This window comes from Paramormyrops kingsleyae, chromosome 7 (genome assembly GCF_048594095.1).
Source record: "Paramormyrops kingsleyae isolate MSU_618 chromosome 7, PKINGS_0.4, whole genome shotgun sequence".
Classification (NCBI taxonomy): Eukaryota; Metazoa; Chordata; class Actinopteri; order Osteoglossiformes; family Mormyridae; genus Paramormyrops; species Paramormyrops kingsleyae.
Window position 1 is genome coordinate 34,837,368 of NC_132803.1, and position 19,862 is coordinate 34,857,229.

Genomic DNA, 19,862 nt, shown 5'->3' on the forward strand with positions numbered 1-19,862 from the left:
CTAAGAGACTGGCAGCTGCGGAACCATCTGTACAGAACAAGCTTTAGTGGCCATAAAAAGGCCAGAGGAATCATGGGAGTTTCCAGAAGAGGGCACTTTACTGTTCAGTCACCCAGTTCTCGCAAAGTGGTCGTAACAGATAATGTGTAGCTGCGATTCGGCCATGTTTGCCATTAGATCTTAGATCTTCCGCCTCTGGCGAATGCTTGCCATAGCAGAACATTGTTCTATATATGTCATCACGGTTAATTATTAGTAGAGGAAAACAGTGAAATTATTATATTATTGTATTAATGTATTATATTTTAGTGAGCACATCTCACTTATTTCTGCAAACGGCTCTTTCAACTGACTTTCACAAATCAGGGCAGTAAGTGCAAACAGTAACCTGATGAGGACATAATGTGTAATCGCAGGACTGTCAACACAATGAACATACTACCGACACAGTGCACCAAATTAGCTCTGTCACAGCTGCCAACCATCATCATGCTGGTTGTATTCGATAAAAAACTTCAGGTAAATATGAAGGGTGCTGAGGTAAAGGTAGGAAGCAGCACCAGCCAGACATTTACAAGATGTATTCCTTCATTAACTGCTATGCAAGGCACATGGTGTCTTCGCCTCCTTTCTAAACCACAGTATGTCTCTGAGAGATGTGGTACCATGACTCATCATGTGAAAAGTAGCCAGGTAACAGAACAGCAAAGCGTATACTAGAATCCAGTAAAACCTGACGATGATAAATTACATGCTAATTATGTATGCCTGTCAGGAGGGGCTGTTAACAAAGACATGAGCAAGACAAGATCCACGCCCCAGTAAAATAACTGCAATGAGTTTGGGGACAAGAAATAGAGTTTTATCAATGCATGAGGCTCATTAAGGCTGTACCTGCAAGCACTGGTTAGTTTTTCACTTGCATCCATTGTTAATTCATTCCATGTCTATCCAGAGGATAGTATGACCATAATATATCAACTTTCCATTCATTAATACTGCAGTGTATTATACAAAAAATTATAGCATTTTTAGTGTCGCAGAAAAACATTAGTGAGATCAGCTACACAAATAAAAATGTTATGGTTATACCTAGAGCTCTTGATTATACTCGATTACGAAAAGGCATCGATTAAAAATTTCCGTCGATTACTTGGCAATATGGTGGAAAGAAGACAGTACATACAGTAGTGGATGAGGGTCCAAAAAGAGCAAAAGCATCATTTGTGTGGAAGCACTTCACATTAAAAGCGAATGAGAATGCAGTCGTCTGTCAGAATTGCAAAGCATAACTTAAATATCACCACGGTACAACTACAAAACAAATACATCTTAAAAGAAGACATTCAGGTTTAACCTCTAATGCGAGGTTAGCCATAGATATGTCCCATTTAGCCTCTCGAAGTAGCCTAACCTGTCCTTGTCATCACTTTGACTTAATTCATTTTGCTTATTTGAATTCCTGTATGTTACCCTGTCGCTAAGCTGCATCATTTTACATAATACGGTACATAATAACCTATTAACATTATCTTTTGTTAATGTACTGTATTGCGTGTTTTGAGTAGGGTTGAACAAGACTAGAAAAGTTCATATTGCGATGTTTAGTTGAATTGAAAATTAACTATATAACCAAATGTAGAACCTATCTACCTTTAACTTACCTACCAACAGAGTCTGTCAAATAACTTGGTGTGGCCAAGTTGTGCCAACAGACACAAAGCAGTGCCGACACATCACTTGCTCTTGGTCATTTTCCATGTAAAATACAAAATATTTCCGTACAGCACAATACAAATGTCTTTTTGAGACAGTTCTTGTTTGCTTTTCTCCTCTTCACTCATTTTTTGCCTAATTTCTCACAAAGACCCAGTCTATGAAACAGTCTTTCAATAGAAAGGACTAAAATGATACTGTATGATTGTATCGGAGATCACATGTAGTGCTCATGCAAATGCAATGGCAGTAAACATTATACTAATTTTTAAAACCAATACTAGATAACGCTGAAAAGGAATCATCATTAATATTGCAAAGCTTACAAGTTTGGATTCCTGTAACAAAGTAAAAATGTTTTAGGGCAATTTATTGATAGTTTGAACCCTGGAGAATATCTCAGTCCTTGCAATATGAGGATTGCATGGGAAACATCGCCACAGCCTAGTGGCACAGTAGCGAATTGGGTAGTGATGTTGCCAAACATCACTGCTTTGTGTGTGTGGAGTTTGCATGTTCAGCCAAATAATCAGTAGATTATTTGATTACTGATATAACCGATAGTGATGGCCCTAGTTATACCCAGGAATAGACATAATTGGTATGCAAGCACACCTTTGCAGTATATAGGTTAAAAGATTATTGGATAATACCATCACATTGTAACCTACAGTATAAACCTATCAACTGTGAATGTCAATCCCTTGGTACCAGTTCTTGTGATGTAAGTTTTACACCGTAAAGTGAAGAAATGATATGAATTACCGTTACATGATGGCCATGCTTAAGATGTTGTTCTTCATACTCTGAAGACAACTTTTCTTAAGATGACATGCAAGGTATTTTGATATTAAACTAGTATTACATACACTCACCTAAAGGATTATTAGGAACACCATACTAATACGGTGTTTGACCCCCTTTCGCCTTCAGAACTGCCTTAATTCTACGTGGCATTGATTCAACAAGGTGATGAAAGCATTCTTTAGAAATGTTGGCCCATATTGATAGGATAGCATCTTGCAGTTGATGGAGATTTGTGGGATGCACATCCAGGGCACGAAGCTCCCGTTCCACCACATCCCAAAGATGCTCTATTGGGTTGAGATCTGGTGACTATGGGGGCCATTTTACTACAGTGAACTCATTGTCATGTTCAAGAAACCAATTTGAAATGATTCGAGCTTTGTGACATGGTGCATTATCCTGCTGGAAGTAGCCATCAGAGGATGGGTACATGGTGGTCATAAAGGGATGGACATGGTCAGAAACAATGCTCAGGTAGGCCGTGGCATTTAAACGATGCCCAATTGGCACTAAGGGGCCTAAAGTGTGCCAAGAAAACATCCCCCACAGCATTACACCACCAGCAGCAGCCTGCACAGTGGTAACAAGGCATGATGGATCCATGTTCTCATTCTGTTTACGCCAAATTCTGACTCTACCATTTGAATGTCTCAACAGAAATCGAGACTCATCAGACCAGGCAACATTTTTCCAGTCTTCAACTGTCCAATTTTGGTGAGCTCGTGCAAATTGTAGCCTCTTTTTCCTATTTGTAGTGGAGATGAGTGGTACCCGGTGGGGTCTTCTGCTGTTGTACCCCATCCGCCTCAAGGTTGTGCGTGTTGTGGCTTCACAAATGCTTTGCTGCATACCTTGGTTGTAACGAGTGGTTATTTCAGTCAAAGTTGCTCTTCTATCAGCTTGAATCAGTCGGCCCATTCTCCTCTGACCTCTAGCATCAACAAGGCATTTTCGCCCACTGGACAGCCGCATACTGGATGTTTTTCCCTTTGCACACCATTCTTTGTAAACCCTAGAAATGGTTGTGCGTGAAAATCCCAGTAACTGAGCAGATTGTGAAATACTCAGACCGGCCCGTCTGGCACCAACAACCATGCCACGCTCAAAATTGCTTAAATCACCTTTCTAAGAACATAAGAACATAAGAACTATACAAACGAGAGGAGCCCATTCGGCCCATCGAGCTCGCTTGGGGAGAACTTAACTAATAGCTCAGAGTTGTTAAAATCTTATCTAGCTCTGATTTAAAGGAACCCAAGGATTCAGCTTGCACTACGTTATCAGGAAGACTATTCCATACTCTGACTACACGCTGTGTAAAGAAGTGCTTCCTTAAATCCAGTTTGAAATGTTCTCCCGCTAATTTCCACCTATGGCCACGAGTTCTTGTATTGGAACTAATGCTGAAGTAACTATTCGGTTGAACAGCATCCAAACCTGTTAGAATCTTATAGACCTGGATCATGTCCCCCCTCAGTCTCCTTTGCTTGAGGCTGAACAGATTTAGCTCAAATAACCTTTCCTCGTATGACATTCCTCTAAGACCAGGAATCATTCTTTCTCATTCTGACATTCAGTTTGGAGTTCAGGAGATTGTCTTGACCAGGACCACACCCCTAAATGCATTGAAGCAACTGCCATGTGATTGGTTGATTAGATAATTGCATTAATGAGAAATTGAACAGGTGTTCCTAATAATCCTTTAGGTGAGTGTGTGTTCTTGAGAATCTCAGCTTATCGTGCAAATTATGCATATCTTTTTCATGCTTAGAACATTTTGTTGTTTTGTGATGACTGAGGGTGAGCAGCATTCTGAGAGCAGTGCTCAAACATTAAAGCACTATTAAGCAGAGTTTTGTGCAGAGAGGGGGCTTACTGCTATAACGAAAGTAACCCTGGCACCACGGACGTTTAGAAACTTACACCTGGAGACAAATATTTAGGTATTGGTTACTGCGGTTGCTCACAGGTGTGTTGAAAGTGACGCATATCTTGCGCATTTTTTGTGCTGTCCTCCATGGCCTGCAACTCATTATATACATGTCACATCAAGCCTGCAGCTCCCAGGCTTTCTAGGAAAATATCATCAGCACAAATGTAAACACAGCACAGTTCTGTGCTGGATAAGCAGTTAGAAGATGGAAAGACAAATGTAAACAGCTTTACTTTAAACTTAAACACCATGAGTGTATTATGAGTAGCAAAACCCCAAAAAAACATTTTTTTCTTCATTTGACTGTATTGAGGGAGAGCCTGCACATCCCACTAACACATAACCTGCTCTAATAAGGGAGGATTCAATGGGGCATCTCTCTCTCTTTCTCGCTCCTTGCAATTAATCTTTGCTGCTTTGTTTGCTACAAATCTACTGTTTCCAGATGATGAAGCTTTGTTGACTCCACATTTCTCCTGGGATTTTACACTGGGCACAAACAGATTCCCCCCACCAAGGGGTGGTGGTGAGGTGGGGGGCTGGTATGTTATCTATCAGACAAACCACCCTGGAGCATGCTCCAAACTGACATTCACCCCTATAGAAACAAACCCATATTAAAGGCATCTGGAAAAAGTCTATAGTACTCAGATTTAGAATTTTATTTATAGTAAATATTACAATTCTGCTCATCATATACACTCACTGGCCAGTTTATTAAGTACACCTGTTATATTGCACGTTGAAGCAAATATATAATCAGCCAATCATATGTCCGCAGAACAATGTATAAAATCAATAAGATACAGGTCAGGTGCTTCAGTTAATGTTCACATAAATCACCACAATGGGGAAAAAGGTAACTTATGTGACTTTGAACATGGTTTGGTTGTTTGTGCCAGATGGTCTGGTATGATTATTTCAGAAACACGCACAACCATCTCTAGGGTTTTCAACAAATAGTCCGAAAAAGAAAAAACATCCAGCAAGTGGCAGTTCTATTGGCAAAAATGCCTTGTTGACAGCAAGTCAGAGCTGATTGGAAGACGACAGCATCTCTGGTAACCACTCATTACAAGGTATGCAGAAGAGCGCCTCTGAACACAAAACACTGTGAGCCTCTCCTGTCAGCTAAGAACAGGAAACTAAAGGCTACAGTGGATATGGGCTCACCAAAATTGAACAAAGGATGACTGGAAAAACATCGCCTAGTCAGATGAGTCTTGATTTCTACTGTGAGATCCAGATGGTAGTGTTGGAATTTGGCATAAAGGGCATGAAGGTATGAATCCATCCCTCAGGCTGGTGGTGGTGATGTAATGGTGTGGAGCTTGTGGAGGATATTTTCTTGCTACACTATGGGCCCCTTAGTACCAATTCAGCATCATTTAAATGCCACAACCTACCAGAGTATTGTTGCTGACTGTGTCCATCCCTTTAACCACAGTGTACCCAGTTTCTAATGGCTACTTCCAGCAGGATAACACACACATGCTACAAGGCTCATACCATCTCAGACTGGTTTCTTGAACATGACAATGAGTTTACTGTACTCAGATGGCCTCCACAGTCACCATATCTCAATCCTATAATAATGGGATGTGGTACAATGAGAGATTCGTATCATGAAAGTGTGATCAACTGTGTGATGCTATCATGTCAACAAGGACCAAAAGTCTCTAAGGAATGTTTGGTGCCCATTGGTGCCACAAAGAATTACTAAAAGGTAGTTCTGAAGGCAAAGAAGGGGGGGTCCAACCCAGTACTAGCAAGGTGTGACTACGAAAGTGGCCAGTGAGTGTATAATGTGAAAATGTTCTTTAATGGAAAAGAAATAAGAGGTAAATATAATTAAGTATTCAATCAGTTTTCCCAAACACAGCAGAAACAACCAGGGGGGAGATACTAGAAAAACACACACACACAAACCAGTAATAAGGTATTATAAGGAAAGTCATTCCGCTGCATGGGAGACATCTTATAGACTTCGTATTGTATCATTTGTTACAGGAAGAGATGGGACACGTGGTGTCTTTGTGACCTGCTTTCATGCCTCTTCTTTTCTTAAGGCCAGGGGCGAGCTTGCTATCACTTTCACAGTTTCCTGGTGAGGCAGCTGAACTTTTCTCTGGGTATTGATTTAGTCTGAAATTACCAAAGCAAACGACTGCATTCCCATTTAAGGGCTGTGCAATTGATCTTGAGTTTAAAAGAAGAAAAAAAAAGGGTGGGGGGCTTTTAGGCTTACAGCAACCCACAATTCATCTAAGGAACATACAGTAAATGTGCCCACTACAGTGGCACACACAGCTACACAAAATACCAGGCTACAATTCTGTGTACCAGACTAACTCTGCAGATTGTGTGTGTAGTATGATAGTGTAAACTGTACATTTAAATATAGTAGACGATGAGTCTGTCTGCACCTGAAGTAATGTATGGTTATTGAGAACAGCGCCCAGAGTGATGAAGTGAAGGTCACTGTGGTCGTGTGAATAAAACAAATGCTGGACAAAAAAGCTGCTTATAACAAGTTCTAACTATAATTTTTCTAATACCACACAATCTGCAACTAAAGTCACAGCCTGTTTTTTTATTACCAAGCGCGACTGTCATAAGAAACTGTTTTAATGTTACAATGCGGAATTGTACTTCAAATTCACACTCTTTTAATACAAAAATGCAAATTTTACAACCATACTTTTATTCATTCAACTCCATAAAAACAGGTTTAATTTAAAAATCCATTTGAAGACATACACATCCAGAGAGATGAAAGAACAGTGGCTCTAACTCCATCCCAGGCGATACTACACACTTGAAGCTGAATAGCACCATAAAACCTGACCTGCAAAGAATCGATGCACAGAATCTAACTAAAACAGCACAGCTTTTGTTGGTGGCATCCCACGTGCAAGCCTTGAGTAAGTGTTCCAAGCTACTCACAGCTGAGTAGAATAATGGCAACAACTTTGCACTCTCAGGCTGTATTAAAGGGCCTGAGATAGACGTTACTGACATTACTAATTTCTATGCATTCACATTACAGCACTTGGACCTGTGCCATGGATACACACTTCTGAGTTTGCAAGTGCTCTGCATCTTGGGTCATTTTCAGGTCTCATGCTGGAACATTTATTTTGCTGCTCCCAAAAATGCAAAAGGGGAGCAGATGGGAACACAATCCTTACTCATAATGACAGGACAGAAAACTACACCACCCTCCAACGGCATTTATAGGTTACAGTGTACCAGAGATTGTGATAAATAAATAGTACAGTCAATACAGACTAAATTCCACTGCTCGGATTCACACATGCGATTAGATTTCCAATAATCAACATGTAAAACGGGTCCAAAAACTAAAATCTATAACTCTCAAAATAAAACCAGGGGCAAGTCAGTCCATATAAAGCTTTGTGAAATCCACATTTAAACAGTCTGGAATAGTGTGTGAATCACCCACCATTCTTTCATCTCCACAAGCCCTTAAACGTAACTGAATTAGGGAACGATCTGTGTCAATGAGTCAATCTAAAGCTATATTTCATATTTCATAACCTGAACTGCAGCTACTGAAGGGTAGAAAAAAAAACACACCGAGTCTATTTAAAAAGTTTGAACTGAAAACAACGCACCTGAATCTGGAGACAAATCTCACGATTAACTCAACCTTGTTAATATGTAAATGTAGGTACTTTTGGCACAAACTTCATTTCATACAGCCCCCCCCCCCACCCCCACCCCCACACCCAGGTTTTGCCTGGCAGGAACCAGCAGACATATTAATTATGCGTGCTATAGGGTTCAGTGACAAATCTAAGGAGGCGGAAAAACAGGGACTGACTGATGATAACCGGCTGTAGCCCTAGTTCATTCTATGGCTGTAATTGATTCTTGTCTGCACCCTGCCCCAAATACTGAAAAACAGAAGTTAAAAATTTCCCTACTAATAAACACTCTGGGGAAAAGGCATCATTGTGGATTAATTTATTCAGATTTCTTGCTTTAGATTAATTTATCCTCTGTATTTAATTGTGCCTGCTGTGATTAATTTCTTCTCTGGCAGAAATTCATGTAACGTTATTCACTTTATATTAATTCTGGGCTGCGGACTGTAAACAGAAAAATGATCAGTACTTGTGTTGGCAGTTATTTACAGAGAGGCTGAGGTTTACCTACTGTTTTCATAATTCGAATGGTGCCAAAAAACGTAGAAACCATCCTAAGAAAAATATAAACATCGCCTAACAAACCCTTCTGAAGGCAATAAAACTTTATAGTATTTGTTCTATATCAGGGGAGCAACTTTCACTCTGTAGGTGGAATAAAAATATTAATATTACATGGAAATGTCATGCCTCACACCTCTGGGACCTGGGTTCGAGTCTCCGCCTGGGTTACATGTGTGTGGAGTTTGCATGTTCTCCCCGTGTCGTCGTGGGGTTTCCTCCGGGTACTCCGGTTTCCCTCCGCTGATTGCCCGTAGGTGTGCATATGTGGGTGACTGGTGTGTGAGTGTGCCCTGCGATGGGCTGGCCCTCCGTCCAGGGTTGTTCCCTGCCTCGTGCCCATTGCTTCCGGGATAGGCTCCGGACCCCCCGCGACCCAGTAGGATCAGCGGGTTGGACAATGGATGGATGGATGGATGGATGGAAATATATACATATACACGCAGCTGGAGAAATAGGAAACCTGTCAGTATATCATAATTTGTAGATGACTGTAATATTTGTAGATACACTACCAAATAACCTTGAAAATAAAGTTTGTTAATTTTTATATTCCTGAATATACTAATATAATGCCTTTACAATGAGACATGACCAGACAATGTGTTAATTATTTAAACAATATCTTGAGTGAATTTAAAAAATTCCAATTCAAGACCTGATCAGCAATGACATTTAAATTATGAATGGCATAATAATCTTTTACATCAATAATAATGGTAAATAAGCATGTCTGCAATAAAAAAAATTTGCATGTGAGACAAATGCAATCAGCCACTGGTTGCATGAAGATATATGCAGCATTTTGAGATGGACGGCGTGTCTGTGCCAACACAAGCTGCAAAAAACTGCAGCTAACATACCGATGATGTTTTATCACAGGATTATAACTTGCAGTACTATCAATGCCTGTACAGTGACAGAGAAAAAGCTTGGTCAAAATGACTTTGCCTTCCAACTTGAACATTCTCGTTGACCAAGGGATGTAAAGGTTTACTCAAAGCTGAACAAAGTAATTGGAACAAAAGGCACGTGGCTGATATTAATTAAATAAAAAAAATCTTAATCTTCAGCAACACAAGCATATACTTATAGAAAACATTTTCATATGAGCTGAGCAGAATTTAGAGTAAACAATGTTCAATTGTCTAAAAATCTTGTTGCTTTATAATCACAAATTTGTGATTGGATGAAACAACTCCCAATCCACCAGTTCCCAACATGGACACTCTCACAATCGTCAATATCGGACGCAATTACAAGCATTAAATACCCTGATACATTAATAACAGGAAAGGCTTCCAAATATAATCCAATAGCTGCTTCAACTGTACAGCAGCAACCTGTCACCCCAAAATTGGCCCGATCAAGCCTTTCTAACATACTAAATTAGTACTAGTTCAGGTGGTGTGCAGGCATTCAGTCATGTTGCTAAAACAATTAAAATGGGTGCATAACATTTGAAAGTTACACTGCATTTAATTACGCAGAACACCCAATGTCACAGCAGAAACTCCTGACAAACACAGTGAGACATTGTCAATTATGTAGAAACTGGCTCATAAATGTGTCAAATGCATAGATGACCCATCCCCACCCCTTTCATTTTAAAACAGCAGAATAACAGGCTCTAACAAGGAGCTTCCTGCGAGCATCTCAATGGCACCTAGTATGACCTCAGTCAAGACAAAGCAGGTGAAAAGAAAAATAAAAGGAACATTTAAAAATTTGTAAAATGACAGAGGAAGTAGGGGAACAGGAACAGGCAAAGGCTGGAGGAGGCTGGCAATGTTCCAGGTGTAATAATTCTCCTCGCTTTCAAAGTCGGGCAGGAAAGCAGTTAGTAGGCAGATAGCATTACTGGGATTGTCTTTCTCTGTGGTTCAGGGATGGAGAAGAATCAATTAGCCTACAGCCTGCTCTGACCTTGAAATGGAGCTTGGCCCAGGCGCAGGAAGTCTCCACGCACCACAACACTGTGTCGTAGGAAGCTGTGCATCGGATATTGATTTTACGGCTTTCCCTATCACAGTTAAGCAAACTGGCAGACCTAGTGTGGTCAAGCACCTCGGCACTAACTCACGCAGACACGGTTATTCATCGCAACAAGCTCTGCTCTTTCATTGTGAAAGCTGACAAAATTGAGAGAGAGAGAGAGAGAGAGACAGAGGGAGGGAGGGAGGTAGAATGCCGGGGATAAATGCGGCATTTTATGCGTAATGTTTTTGTTTCTATATCTACGGATTTTAGACAATCACTATTGTCAGTGAGTCAGGAGTTTCTATGACACAAAGCTGTCATTTTTTCACAGCTTAGTCACAGAACCTCATGGTATAGTGGACAGGACATTGCACGTGGGAACGAGCCAGACACCACCACGAAGGACACACAGCGTAGGATGCAGAACGGGGATACACGCCACGCTACGCACACGCCACGCTAAGAACAACGGGAGGAAATGGAACAATCTCAAGGGAAATCATTAACAGTTGTAAGAACAGGAAGCAAAAAGGTTGGGGGTGTGAAAGTTGGCATTTCCACAATTTTACATATCCAAATACAGAATCTGTACTAATAATAATTGATACTTCATTGATCCCTGTGGGGAAACTGTCTTTACAACTCCCTCAACTTGCTCTTTGCAGAGTAAGCCATCTGTGAGAGGCTGCCACCGATAGTGGTGCCCAGAGAGGTGGGGGTTAAGGGTCTTGCTCAAGGAACCACAAACAAGCTGAGGCTGGGTTTGAACCACCGGCCTTGTGATTACAGGCACACAGGCTTAACTCACTGAGCCACACACTGCCCCTGTGGACACTTTCCTCATTATATATATATATATATATATAGAAATATATATAGCGCCACTATAGCACGTTTGATAAACATCATGAGCACTGCTAAAGTAGGCAGGCAAATAAAAACACATTTCTTTGTAGGGTGACAGCAGCATACAGGACACAAAGTACTTACAGAACTTGGGAATGTGTATGGCATTAGATTCCACGTTGGGTTGAGAGCAAGGCGTTACAGTCTCTGTCCTGGTCGGCCTGATGGTACTGGGAGGTCCGGACACGCCGGGGGATTTGGTGTGCACCGTCAGTGCCAATGTGGGATTGTACACAGTCACTCTGGGCAACGAGGGACTGAAGGGTCCTGTAGTGGGGGTGTTTCTCAAGGGCACCTCAGTCTGTCCTGTGGTTGAAGTTGAGACAGAGCTGTAAGACTGAGGGGACGATTTGGGGAGACTTTCTGTGGGGTCGGCGACAATGAGAGGGTCTGATCCAATGCGTTTCAGGTCCAAGTGTGTGGACGGCTCGTACTCAAAGATCTTGTCCACAAAAACCCACTTGAGGCCAGCTGTGCAGAGGGCCAGACTGAGCAGGCAGGCCAGGATGGGCAGGATGCAGATCTTCTCAGAACGTAAGCAGCCACGCACCTGCTCCCCCTCCAAGCACACGCAGCAGGTCACCGGTAGGCCCACTGGCCCTGGGGGGGCGCTCCCCTCCCCCTCTTCACCAGCACCTGCTGCAGAGGGCTCCTCCTCAGGGCCCACTCCGGAGTTGGCAGGGGACGCCGAGCTGGGAGGGGCCACAAGCCCGGTGGAGGACTCCTCCGTTCCCTCTGACATCCTCACTTGGACAAAGATCTCAGAAAGCTAGGACTCTTAGCTTGGAGCGTGACACGGTAGCGGTGAGTGAGGGCAATAAAATGCATCTTCCATTATCGGATCAAGTTCGGGGGGGGGCAAAAGAGAAGATGCTTTTCAGGAGCTGAGTAACCTTGTTAGCAGCTCTGGAGTACACGGACGTGCAAGCGAGTCTGTCCTTCCTCCGGGACCTTAAGGCATTCCGTCCGTCGTGTAAAAATACACACAAAAAAGCTGCACAAATAAATACATGAATGACGTAGAAAATAAAAGACGTAAATAGCACAGCTGACTTCCCGTCTTATCTAGTCCAGCCGGGTGCAAATCCTGAGGTGTAGCAGCCTCCACTCACCTGGAGACTCTGGACTGGGAGCCGGGCGACGCAAACACAGGTTGGCAGGGACGCGGAGGCGCCGGGAGTGGCAGCGGAGGAGGAGACGAAGGAAGAGGAAGGAGCTGCGTACGCATGAACGACATGCTGCTGTGCTCAGGCAGCGGTCGGGTGATGCTGTACCGTGGGGGAGCAGCAGGTGCCGGTGCTCTCAGAGTAGCGCACCATCACCCTCTGGCCGAGCAGCACACCGAACGCGGAAGACACAGAGTCTGGATACTCCCCCTTTTCTCTTCCTTCTCTCTCTCTCCCCCTTCTGTCTCTTGCTCCCTCTCTCTCTCTCTCTCTCTCTCTCTCTCTGTATGCGTGTCAACTGTGCCCACAGTCCTTCCTCCTTTGACTACACAGACAGAGTGAAATGATCTCTACATGATCCAATTAAGAAGAATAGCAACGAATCAAAGGCTCGCAGACAGCCCCACCCCCAGCCCGTCTTAGCGGCAGAGCCATTGATTATGCTAATGTGAGAGGCCGAGGGTAGTGTACAACCAGTGAAACTGACATATGAAGCTTCCCTAGAGAATCACATGGTTGTTTTAATATTACAAGACTGTCCTCTCTCTTTCGCATTTTCTTATAGTCGGGGATGGGGTTTTTATGACAGTGAAAATTATGATACTTACGATACAGAGTGATGCACATCTTCTGATTGCCATTATGCTCATGAGATTTACAACTTTACCATCAAATGACTCTTATTCTCCCTGTTTCACCTTAACTGTAATGACATTTTCTCTTCAGACGGTCCATGGATTCCCCATTCATTGCCGCAAACTGTTCCCGCACTTTTAATACTACAGTACACTTGTCGTTACCCTTCTAGGTAGCACTGACTCTAGGGATTTGTAGGACTGTAAGTCTCCCGGAAGCAACACTGACTAGACATTAATATTGGATGAGAAACAGACTTCTTGAGGTGAAGAAGAAAGGAAATGGCCACGTTTTATTAAGAAGTACACAGGTTCACGCTAGTGAATTTTAAAATGGTGCCAACATGAATTTTAAAATGGTGCCAACAGTGATACCAGTGGGATTTAATTAATACATTAATACCCTACAAAAACTGCATATTTAATGAGTAATTAGTATGAGCTGACTATTGGAACACCGATATGTCTCATAAGCCTCCCCTACTGGGAGAGGCTTGTGTTTCCACAATAAAGATTCTCAGCAATTTCATAGTGGGATACGGAGCACTACATTTAAAAAATGAAGGTGGGTTATCGGCTTAATACAATGCAAAATAAAACACACTTAGCTGTAATCTGTCAACCACATCCACTACTAGTTAACTAAGCCATGCCTACTTTTGGATTTACAACTGAAATTCATTCAAAAGAATTCCCAATACGTCCATAAAGCATTTCCTGTTATAACGCAAATGACCTGAATTATGGTTATGCTTATGACCATGACTTTGCATGCCTTTTTAGCTTTCAAAAATATATGCATATATCCATCAATTCGACCATGCATCCTGCAATGCTTATCCAGGAGAGGGTCATGGGGTGGGGGGGAGGGGGGCACAGTAGCTATAGGCAGCTAAGGCACAAGGCGAGGGTAAAGATGCCAATACATCACAGGGTATGCACACACACAAACACTCTACAGGATATACAGACATGCCAATTAGCCCAAGCCAGAGGCTACCTACCAAGGCAAGCCGTAAATATGTATAATTTAAAATGCACATTTCAACATATTCAACATATGCAACATATTTCAGTAAACACTGTACTGTATTTACTACAGAAGTGCATATTAGGGAATAAAATATATGAACATGTAAATGGTAACCAGTTTCAATTTAACACCCTATACACACACACACACACACACATCTTATTTATGCAAAAATTACATTAATTTTTTAATTGATGGATAGTTGTTATGGCAGGTAGTTGCTTAGATCTCAGACAACTGCTTGCGTCATATAGCAATATTCAATATTTTATATAAATACACACACAAACAATATGCCTATCAAGTATTTCCTTCTAATCAGTCTTGGAACAACATGAAGGAATACAGAGAATAATATTATGTGTGGACAGGGTGACTCTGCCAGAAACAACAGGCTGGCTGAAACAGCGGCAGCTATGCATTTTAGAATGAGCGAGTTCGAGTCCTGGCCTAAATGAAATGGATCATCGAAATGCTGCAGCATGATTCCGGCCATTCAAGCCAGTCTCAGCTCCTAACTGCAGCATGTGTCTGATCAGCAGCTACAGAAAGTGTGTGCTTGAGGTAATAAAAGGAGGTTCCACTAATCATTTAATATAAGAATTCACATATTTTTCCATTCATGACCTTGACAATTCCAACCATTTGTATGGCAGTGCAAAATATGTGTTCAAATAAGAACTGATTATTATTATTACTTAATGTAGATCAGATAACATTTTTGGAGCCATCCATGCAGAAGTCAAAATTTCACCAGTTTCACAAAAGCTCTTTTTACGAATGTCATTTTGTTAAATAACATTCAAAAACAACATCTATGATGCAAAGGTGTTAAAACCATGCTGTTAAATATGTGAAAATATTAATAAACTACAGAAAACAAAAAGTGCTTGTCCTTGCAACAAACACGCAAGCCTACAATGACAATAATTGATGGACTAGTACCCTGTCCAGGTTGTACTCTGCCTTGTGTCCTGTACTCCTGGAATAGGCTCCAGGCCTCCTTGTGACCCAGTCCAGGATAAGTGGTTGGAAGATGGATGGATGGGAAAACCTTTTAATATAATATCATTAGAACGTGTCCTGGCTGGTTGTATTTAAAATAAGAAAGTCTGCTTCAAACAAATAGAAAATGTGTGTAGATATAGCACAAACTCTGTATGATGCAGAATAGAAGTCATTGCTTTAAAAAAAAACAACATCAACTTATATCCATAACACCCGCCTATAATATATGAGGGAAACTTAAAATGACGATGAATGAAAAAAATAGCAGAGCCTTTCCCTGTGGCTGTTACTCAGCTAGCTACATGAGCACAAATTAATTTCCTTATAAATGCAGCCATTTACCGGAAGTTGGATGCATTATTTATGGCGAGGGAGAGAGGCAGGGGGAACTGACCTAGAAAATACTCAATGTGATGCTTGGTGGGGATGGGTATTGACAGGCAGAAGGTTGCCTGCACATTAAGAAATGAGAGGAAGAAATCTTGCCAAAAACAGAAATGCATAACTTTCATCAACGTACAGAGGGCGAGATCTTCAAGTCAGGTTTGAATGGAATAAAACACTCCTCCATGCTGATGCACCAAGCATGGAGGGCTCTTAAAGTGAAACACACCTTTCTACATCCATGAGGGGCTCTTCAGGGGTAGCCATAGCTATGAGTCCATAGGGTTAAAGAAAAGACAATGGGAGTCCTGAATTGGCTGCACTGACTCCACTGAAAGGAGAGGCACGGCCATGTAGCGAGGGCCAAAAACATCAGCGGGTGACCCCGCGGCCCTCCTCCTTCCATCCTGCTCTCCCCAGTCCGCCTGACTGGTGCCTGTGGCGACGGCTCATTTGTCACCGGGCCGGGCATCTCTGGGTGCTGCGAGACGCAGACACAATCTGTGGCGTCCCAGCTGTGTGGGTAATAGAGCTCAGGGCAGGAAGGAAGTCATCCAACTGAATGGTGGGTGTAAAAGCTGTCGGGAAGGTGTGGGCGGGAGGCTACGATGACCTCTGCCATCATAAACCTTCCATCGGCAGTATGGAGAACCCAAAAGAAATTCAAATAAACCATGTACAGAATCCAGACAGTCCCTGCCTAATGCTGTATCCTACTGATCTAACTGACCCTTTCAGGCAGAAAGAGTCATTATTCTTCAATTACTTTTCTCTTTGCCTGTTGCAATAATAAAAGCCAAACTCAGCAAAATATTCATAAATGTTGTCCCCAGGAAAAGTACATGGGAAAACTGGGCAGAGGCCTCTGATTTGTGCTGCGATATTGAGATAAGTCTAATTTACCATTTGATAGTGAGCATTACTTCCTCTGCAGCGCTCTGGTTACGACAAATCTAACGCTACAGATAACCATTTGACAGTTAACAGATAAGCTGGAAGTACTTCCTGCTTTCCACTATTTATGTACAGTGTAATCGGCAAGGTGCAGAACTACACCTTTCATTCATTCTCTGACCTGCGAATGAACTGGCAAAGGGGGCTGGCTTAATATGTAAGTGTGAGAGTAACTGGTTGCCAACATGTCCCACTCCCCTCTCTGTATTCAGTTTCCAGTACCTTCCAAGCAGGCTAGGTTTTTCAAGAGCTGTGTGTCATACGGCTGCTGCAGCTGGCAGAAGACATGAGAGCGCTTGTGATGGTAAGAGCTGGTGAAGGAGAAGCCCTCCTCTCGCTAGCTAGAACAACTCCATGCATCAAAAACGGTTCGGTTCTTTAGGCATTAATGACGATCCTAGGAGAAATTGTAACACTCATCAAAATGCTCTCATTGCATAAAAAACCCATAAAAGACCAAATATGCATAGAGGAGTAAGCTCAAGGGCTTTATAAAATACAGTCAAACAATCTAGGACACAGTAATTAATAACTTAAAAACAGTTATGGCTTTCTACCATTAATGCAATATTCCACTGGTGCAACCATATTGGTGTCCATTTCACACCAAGCATTAGCAGACTGTGCATCATTAAGCTGCTGATGAGACAATGTCTCTTCAGGGCTTTACTGTGGTCGCTTTCACACTTTATAAAATCAAAAGGAGGGAAACACCAGGAGGAGAGAAGCAGCCATATAACTGAAATTACCTCCCATTATATTTTTAAAGCATTGTTATTTGCACTCCAGTAGAGCACAAGATGTTCAGCCACATGAATAAAGCAGCTGTGTCACTACTAAAATCTGTAGGATCCACAGAAACACATTCGGTCCACACCTCTCACAAAAACGATGCCGGTTGGGAAAGTGCTGCTGCATCACACTTTGTTCCATCCAGTCGAGAGCTTCTACCATCAGAAAGGGTTGAAGGTTCCAAGACAGAATGTCTTCAGTCTGCCTTGTTTATATTCGAGGGACAGTTGTTAAGCTAAATACTATATCTGTCCATCCATCCATTCTCCATCAATTACCTCTGGTCTGGGTGGTGGGGGCAGGGGGAAACCTATAAAACACCACAGGCAGCAGAGGGCACAGGGCAGGGCTATACCCAGACCAGTGTATCAGTCTTTCACATGCTGAGCATCTCACTCAACAGATACTTTCATAAACTGGGTTAACTTGACAACTGCCCTTCACACATTTAGATCCAATTTATATTCATTTAGAGAGCATGACAGATGAGATATTTCAAAACAATTTTCCCCATTTTATACTTTCCTCTCATCTACTTTCCTTTGATTTAAAATGAAAATTACAATCTAAAAGGATCTTCCTTTTTAGGTATGCGGATCCTGAATTGCACGGAGGTGTCATCCAAAAAGTAATGCCAACATTAACTGCTTCCTGGGGCTCAGAGTGCAGTTAGACTGTAGCCACCTTGACACTCTCCAAGGACAAGCACACAAATAGAAGCAGCTTTGTTTTGGGGACACGTGTCAGACTTGTAGTTAGTTCAAATTTTTTTGACACTTCTGTCCAAGGACATTTAAAAGAAAAAGAACCCAGAAAGTTTCAGTCTAACATTTACTTGTGATAAACAAGGTCAAAGACTAAAAATTACAAGCCATGAAATCCTTCTGATATGACAATTTTGTGTTATTTAAATAACTAACCAACAAATGATGTTAGATGAGCCACTTCTAATCTAGTTGCAATTCGGCTCTTAAACCTCCTGACTGCCTTCTTGGGTGAGATTCCCTAAGGGAAAGGTATCAGTGACCTGCAGACTAGTGGAAACATTCACAACAAAGCTGTTCTGGGCAAAGATATTCTTATGTGGAGGTCTAGATGCCAAACAAGGACCAGGTTCAAGAAGATCGATAAACTAAACAAAAGGTCAACTTGACCAAAGGATGAGACCTTTCTGGTCTTTTGGATTTCTGGCTGTGTATCACTCCATTTCCTCATTTATGACTTTTAAGTCATAAATCACAGTGGACAGCATCTCTTTTGCAGGGATGCATGCCAGTACAAGAGGAACCGAAACAACTGCAGTTGGTGCTTGATGTAACTAGAGGCTGGTGAGGTTTACAGCAGTAAACCTCACCAGCCAAGCCCTTATCTTCACCACAAAGCCCTGTACAATTTCTGGAACAGGCAGCAGTATCATACCCTTAGAAGTCTACCACCTCAGAAGTCATACAAACAGGCTTTGCCAGAGTCTTAGAATCTTACCCTACCATGATCCAAACCTGTCAACGTTCCCCTAGGTATGTTTTCATCATGATTATGACTTACGCACTTCTGAATGCAGCTGCTCACAAATGAGGTCTTTCCATCTTTCCCTGAGGCAGATATCAGCTTCCAGCTAGCATATTTTGACAGCTTCCACAGTCGCTGTCAGTAAAGTGACTCACAGGTGTGCCTGCCAGAGATCAAACCTGCTCCCATATGCAGGATTTTTAAACTCTAACCTGCATTTTTTACCTATCAGCACTAGAGCTGCGGGAGCACCACATTTTGCAAACGTACGTCATGGTACACATTGTCATTCCCCCACACCCACACTCAAGGCATATAAAAAAACAACGAGTGCAGATTTTTCCCCCAGAAAAATCACTTTTCTTTTCATTTGCATGATAAAAGTGCAAATAATGGAGGTGTCACCGATTTTATGTCTCATCATTGCAAAAGTCCTTAAAAGAATGTCACAAAAAAAAAGCTAAGCATAAAAAAATTATAATCAGAGTATTTCAGGCATTGCTATTAGAAGGGCCCCAAGGATCTGTATAACCATACTGATTTAAAGAAAATCTAAATACAGAAATTCCTGTGTATTACCAATAACAGGCATGGCAACTAAGCCCAACACACAAAAAAAACTCATAGCATCACATAAGCCTCTGAAATGGAGAGCTTCTGCACAGATTGTAAGAGAAAATAAGAAAAACAACATATGCAGAAAGCCGGTGGGATCTGTAGAGTCAAAGATTTACTCCTTCGGTTGATATTCTGAACTGCACTGATGTAGAAAAATGAACAAAACACTAGCCAAACGGGCTCATACAG

The 19,862-nt window shown here is 41.9% G+C and overlaps 1 protein-coding gene across 12 annotated transcripts in view; it reads right to left on the reverse strand.

Annotated features, from left to right (window-relative positions):
• The window catches only part of nrg1 (neuregulin 1), a 117,350-nt gene that overhangs the window by 25,603 nt on the left and 71,885 nt on the right, over positions 1-19,862 (reverse strand). Inside the window, exon 1 of one of the 12 annotated variants that reach the window (XM_023796546.2) lies at positions 11,659-13,000. The exons of 9 other annotated variants lie outside the window; for them this stretch is intronic. In XM_023796546.2, coding sequence (XP_023652314.1) covers positions 11,659-12,316 — 658 coding nt within the window. In that variant the 5' untranslated portion in view covers positions 12,317-13,000. Of the gene's footprint in view, positions 1-11,658; positions 13,001-19,862 lie in introns of those variants that run through there. 2 more of the 12 variants (XM_023796527.2, XM_023796628.2) reach the window with 2 other exon arrangements.